This window comes from Alligator sinensis, unplaced genomic scaffold (genome assembly GCF_000455745.1).
Source record: "Alligator sinensis unplaced genomic scaffold, ASM45574v1 scaffold1223_1, whole genome shotgun sequence".
NCBI lineage: Eukaryota > Metazoa > Chordata > Crocodylia > Alligatoridae > Alligator > Alligator sinensis.
This window is the reverse complement of record NW_005842062.1, coordinates 2,320,526-2,326,644: the sequence shown is the minus strand read 5'-3', so window position 1 is coordinate 2,326,644 and position 6,119 is coordinate 2,320,526. Positions and strand designations below refer to the sequence as shown.

Sequence of the window (6,119 nt, the reverse complement as noted above, 5' to 3'; positions counted from 1 at the left end):
TCCCTACTGGAAACATCAACACTTCTGCAGGTACAGTGATGTACTCTCCCAGTCACATGCACATGAAAAATACCTGAGGCAGCACTTTTATGAAATTAAAAGTTTTGCTATGCTCAACTGTAAGGTTCAACTCACTAAAAACTACACATAAAACTTGCTTAAACACAACAGCTTTAAATTAATTTAGCCACTGTGCCATTAACAAAAGGAAGATCAAAGAAGTTTTTAAAATGTAGGTGATAAAGCAACATTAATTTATTGCAAGAATTTCTCTCCGTGTGTGTGTGTGTGTGTGTGTGTGTGTGTGTTTGTGTGTGTGTGTGTGTGTGTGTGTGTGTGTGTGTGTGTGTGTGTGTGTGTGTGTAAGACATAGCTTCTACCCAGGGAAACTCCAGGGCATGAAAAAGTGCTGATGCCCTTTTAAAATCTAAATCTTGCTCAATATTTGGAAAGTATGATTAGGAATTTACCATCCTCTTCTGTGGAAAACCCTTGGGACTGATAGTGAGCAAGACGTGGGTCTGACTCATTTGGTTTATGCCACTGAGGTTTGTTCACAGGCCTGCTAGCTGAATGACCATGTGATTGCTGCTGCGAAGTTGAAGACCCATGGCTCTCACACGTTCGTGCCATCATCCTAGACCGCTGAAGTGCTATGTTGTAATCTGGAGGTTTTCTGGCAGGATGAGAAATACTTTCCGCAAAGTCAGCAATGGGTATTCCTACATAACCAGGAGGAGTTGGAGGTGGTTCTCGATACCGGCCCTCTTTTCGGGCTGCAGTAAATAGAGCAGACTACTATTAGAAATGATGGCTGAGGAAAAACAAGAACAAGTAGAATAAAACTGCATCAGTCAAAACTTGCTTCAGTCCAACAGGTATGGACCCAAATAAGAGTCAATTTACAAAGAGAAGAAGATTCTAGTATTAAATAGCATGCAATTAATATATCTTGAAAAAGGAATCATAAGCAGCATTGTTGGCAAAATACAGCATGTGCCGTATGACTGTATTTCTGTCATGTAGGGAATTCTTATGCAAAAGCCAACCTCCAGATTTTAACTTGACAAAATATCTTATTACATACTAAACTGTACACAAAGTAAGTGGACTCCAGTCCTGCAAAAAGTTACACATTAAATCAACATGTTGCATATTAAAAATCAAACAATTTACAGAATTACACACAGCGCAGAATGCATATATAAAATGGACCAATGATAGTAGACTGTTTTAATACATTGCCAGTCCTGGGGAAAAAGCAGGTGCAGCCACAAATTCAAACCACAAAGGAGTCCAGTCATCTCATTAAAAAATATATAATTCCTAGATGAAATGGCAATGGTATGCCTATGGTATTGAGAGTGGGGAAAAAAAACCCTTTCCGCTTACCCAGTTTTATGCTAGTTTCTAATATTATGTTTTTCAGGATGCAAAGACCTCTATACATTACCTACAAATGTCAGAAATGTAGATCAGACAGGACAGGCCACCAATAACATTTGGAAACTTAAGAAACTGGAAAGATCTCCAGAATTTTTAAACGCCATTAAAAACACTGAATGTTTTTAAGATGCTTCAGAAATGTCTGTAGAATTACAGGCTTATAGGGGGAGGACTGAAGTGATGAGAAGGAAAAATAAATCCCAATTTACAGAAAATAATTGTAAGAATATTTATAATAAGATATTTGGAAATGTAAGTTCTATATAAATGCTACTGAAAAACATGCATTAAATAGATAAAGAGGGAGCATATTTCTAGCCATCTCTTTCAGAAAACAAGCTATAAGAACTGCAGCAATATTTTAACATCTAGACAGACTGAATGAGGGCACCAAGGTGAGCACTCTAGATTAGATCTTTGAAAGTGCAATGCTCAGCAACGCATCACTTAACCTTTTGGTGTCTTACTATCTAGTGGAATGTAAGTTGGAACTATCTGCAGCTGTAAGTTGGGCAGTGAGGCTGCCTGCATTTAGTGCATAGGGAAGTCAGGCACCTAGGAAGAATGAGATGCACAAAAGCTAGTGTGCTGAGAAGCCAATGGGAAATGCTGAGGAAATGGTCTACCCTGGTGCTCTCTCAATGTTACCTGCTGAAATGGTTTTGTGGAATATGCAGTGCCCCACGAGCAGTGGGCCAAAAGAGCATCAGTTCTTTTTCTTGTGCAGTGATGCTCAATCTCCAGCCAGCAGGGCTTCCTAAAGGTCCAGAAATATGGCAGCAGGGGAGCAGATATGCTGTTAATTGCCTTTCCCTCCTGCCAAATTTCTAGACCTGTGCAAAGGCCTACAGGCCAAATAATGCGGCCTTGTGCAGCACAGTACACCAATGTGCAGTTGGACTGGTACGCAGGGTTGTTCTGCAGCTGGATCTGGGCACTTGGGACCAGACCAACATGCAGGATTGCAACTGGTGACCAATCCTATGTGGCAACCTAGCATTGGATCTGGCCTGCACACTCATCCACCCATAGGTCCAGAAGGTCAGGCATCATGGGTCTAATGGATAGAGTATTTGCTGGAAAATAAAAAGACACCTGAGTTCCAGTTTCTTATCTAATGGAGGATTAAATGTTTTACAAAATGTCAGTTCAAATACCCTCAAGGTAGAGGAGGGTATTGAACCTAAGTCTACCACACGCTGAGTGGGTACTGCAACAACCAACATCATCTCCTCCTCCTTGTCCAGCTGTGTTTTATACAGGGTCCACTGTGGAAGGTGCGGCCAGTTTACACAAACAGAATTGAACCCTGAGGTAAGAACATCTGTTTGGTGGTCTTCAGTGGCCCTTGGGTGCCTAGCTGCTCACCACAGCTCAGGTGTGATTATATCATCCAGTGAACTTCCAGGGAACTTCACTGGAGAAGCAGAGAAAGCTTATGAATTGTGCCTCGAAGGTTACAACCTATATTTTTGATTTGGCACCTAATATAGCAGTTTTGTGAGATTTCAGTACATAAGACCTTTTGAGGATCTGGCTCTTCAACTCATAAGAAAATTTAAGCAATAGTACTGACATTAAATGCCAGCAAGAAAATATTAACATCACTGATGTGTTAATGGTCCAAGTGACTGGTTCAAGCTGTCGCACATTCTCATTTATTATTTGAAAAGAAGTTGGCTAAGAGGTGATCATCTCCTACAAAGACTTACTCAAAATAATGCAGTATGAAATACATTATTGTTCTCTCCCTTGGCTCAAGCCCCAAATCTTATGCTTTCTCTTCCTTTCCTATGTGTTTCTTTCCTCCCTTCCCCCCTCATTCCCATTGCTTCTTTTTGTGTTTTGGAAAAGATAAGGAATCTGTATTTCTCTCCTGCCATTTAGTGCCTTAACCACTCTCAGTCTTAGGAGAGAGCAGGATATAAAACTAAAAAAATAAAACAAACAGATGAACTCTGATTTGCACTGAACTATAGGGTTGACCCTACTTCATCCACAATTTGCTTCATTACTTTATTTCACTTTGATCCCGCTCACTCCTTTTCCTATTCACATTTGAAAACAGCAGCCTAACTATATTAATAATCTCGACATACTGACCTACAGCTGAATTAATGTCTAAATGACAGGTGTAGAGGGCCTATATAATTGAACTGACCCAACCCACTAAGCTGCATCCTGGTGCTTCTCTGGTGAACTGGTATGTGGGGTATAAAAATGCAGGAGCAATTTCTCCAGTGGTGCTGGACTGGCTATAAATTTCACTGCAGCTTTCAGTCTTACATTTCTTAAAGCTTTATCAGCTTGAATATTTTAGAAGTAGGCCCCCTTGTGGAATGCTTGGCTGCCTTACATGACAGCCAGTCTGGAATCATACCTGTCAACTCCCATCTAGCATCATGTTGAATGAATGAGAGGTGCAATATTAGACTGGTATGACCAAGACCCTGGATGCAAAGACCTGTCCTTCAAAGTTTAAGGAAATTCAAATCTGCATCCAGTTTGAGGCACTGACCCAATCATAAGTTATTCTAAGAGAAGGGCAGTGTGAAGTAGTGAAGAGGGCTGAGGGAATAAAACGACCCCATTTTAGAGGTGATAAAGTATCCACAACTACTACTAAAATTGCAAGGACCTGCAAAGCAAAGCCCTTTGGGAGTAGAAGGTGGAAATCAGGCCACTTTCCCAGCAGTGCCTATGTACAGACTTTGAGGCCCACATTAATCATTCACATTTGACAACAGCAGCCTAACTGTATTAATATCTCGACATACTGACCTAGAGCTGAATTAATGTCTTTATGTTTTGTGACCACTCACAAAATAAGAACAAGTGGCCACTATTACTCAGAATAAATCAGCAGTATAAAACTACATTTTCCCTTGCAGTAAACACTCAATTATAGGGCAAAATTTGGAAAAAGACTATGAAGTGACTGGTTTTGCTATAAAAACAAATCAGTAGAAAAGAAAATTATTACTACAAAAAATCCAGGAGTATATACAAATTAATAGATTGCTTCCCGGTAAACAAAACTTAACTTACCAATAAGACCCTTTGCACTACTTGATGATACTGCTATATGAGCAGGCATGGAAGCTGGCTTTGTCTCCTCTGCTGTTACAGATGTTATGCTACTGGTTTCAGCTTCAATCGATACATCCTTCCCACCCCTCCGCTTTATGGTACCTGTATCACCTTCTGAGTCCTCGCCCCAGTAGCCTGTGGAGGATGCCCAGCTTGCTCTGGATTGTGCTTGATCAAGGCCCTCCCTACCTTGACTCTGCCTGCCATACTTTGGGCCATGATCGGGGAACATCATCTGGTCCATATGACTGCCTGAGGCCCACAATCCTGCCCCATCTCCTGCATTATCGAAATGAGCATGTCCAAAAGGAAGAGTCTCCCAGCTTCTCTGGTGTTGTATTGTCTGTATGTTGTCATGAGAACCGCTTGAGCAAGAAGTCCAGCTGCCACGACCACTGTCTGCTGCATCAAGTGAAGCTCGATCCCCCTGATCCTGCGATAGCTCCTCTGTACTGGGAGAAGAAAGCACTGTGGCTCCAGCATACAGGCCTCTGTTCTCTGACAGTGGTGCATATGAACTGCATGTGCAGTGAATAAGAGAAAGAAAGATATTACAATGAGGTAGTCAGTGTTAATCAGTAAATAACGGGCAAAACTGAAACATTAATTATTTCACAAAGAGAATTTGATAGTAAAGGGGAAAAAAGTGATGGAGGCATCTCCTAATGCAGCTTTTCGTGTCCGTGAAAACCTTAGATAATTTGTACCAAGTATTAATGACATGTTTGATTTTAATACAGGACATTCTCTCTTAAGATCATCCTTGACAAAAAGGTCTCCAGCACTCACTAAATAGGCATCTCAAAAATGTGGCCTGCTCTGTGATTCTATTCAAAGGTTACATCACAGCCTTGACACTGGCTTTCAACACAGGCAGACAGTGTTCACATGTACAGAATAAAAGTATCCTGCCTGATAAATGGCTGGATTTCCTATAGCTTATGCCAGGTGGGGATTATGCAAAGGACTGGTGAGCAAGGAACAACTGAGCCAAAATTCAGGCTTTGTACCTTTTGAGAAGTTTTGACATTTTGGCTTTGGTTTCAAATACAAATAAAATCAATTTTTTTTCAGTATGCTTTTGCAAGTCAGATTTTGTCACAAGTTTTGTTTTGGAAACACCAAAGCATAGTATTTTGAAAACTATATAATTCTGCCTGGGACCCTGCAACTGCTGAATGAACCGGAACTATCAATTGCATAGCAGCAAGAAAACTAACCAAAGAAAAATGTCAATTCTATGCACCAGCTGCGCGACTCCCAGGACCCTTGGCTCTGGGACAGCTCCACCACGTAGATTGCTCCTGGGTTTGAGGTCTCAGTGTCCCAGACTCCTGCACTGGCTGACCTGGGATTCTGGAAAGTCTGGAGGTTGCCAAGATTCTACAGACCCTGGAAGGATGGGTGACTGATGCCGTCTTAGTCAGGGGGGCACATGCCCCCTTGCAACCAGTCCTACCCAGGACCATAGGGGGTGGGGGTCCCCCGTGGCCGATCTTGCTGCCCGGGGGACCCCCGCAGCCAATCCCGCCATTCACTCCAGCCGATCACTGCAGCTGCTTCTGGGAGTGGCCGCAGCGGGG

General features: G+C 42.0%; 1 protein-coding gene across 19 annotated transcripts in view; it reads right to left on the bottom strand.

The window, feature by feature from the left end:
- RAPGEF2 (Rap guanine nucleotide exchange factor 2) overlaps nucleotides 1–6,119 on the bottom strand; it is a 242,453-nt gene that overhangs the window by 2,347 nt on the left and 233,987 nt on the right. For 17 of the 19 annotated variants that reach the window (XM_025203576.1, XM_025203571.1, XM_025203579.1 and 14 more), the window contains 2 exons: nucleotides 4,495–5,054; nucleotides 471–776 (listed from right to left, as the gene is read on the bottom strand). In XM_025203576.1, coding sequence (XP_025059361.1) covers nucleotides 471–776; nucleotides 4,495–5,054 — 866 coding nt within the window. The remainder of the gene's footprint in view (nucleotides 1–470; nucleotides 777–4,494; nucleotides 5,055–6,119) is intronic. The other 2 variants (XM_025203583.1, XM_025203588.1) reach the window with 2 other exon arrangements.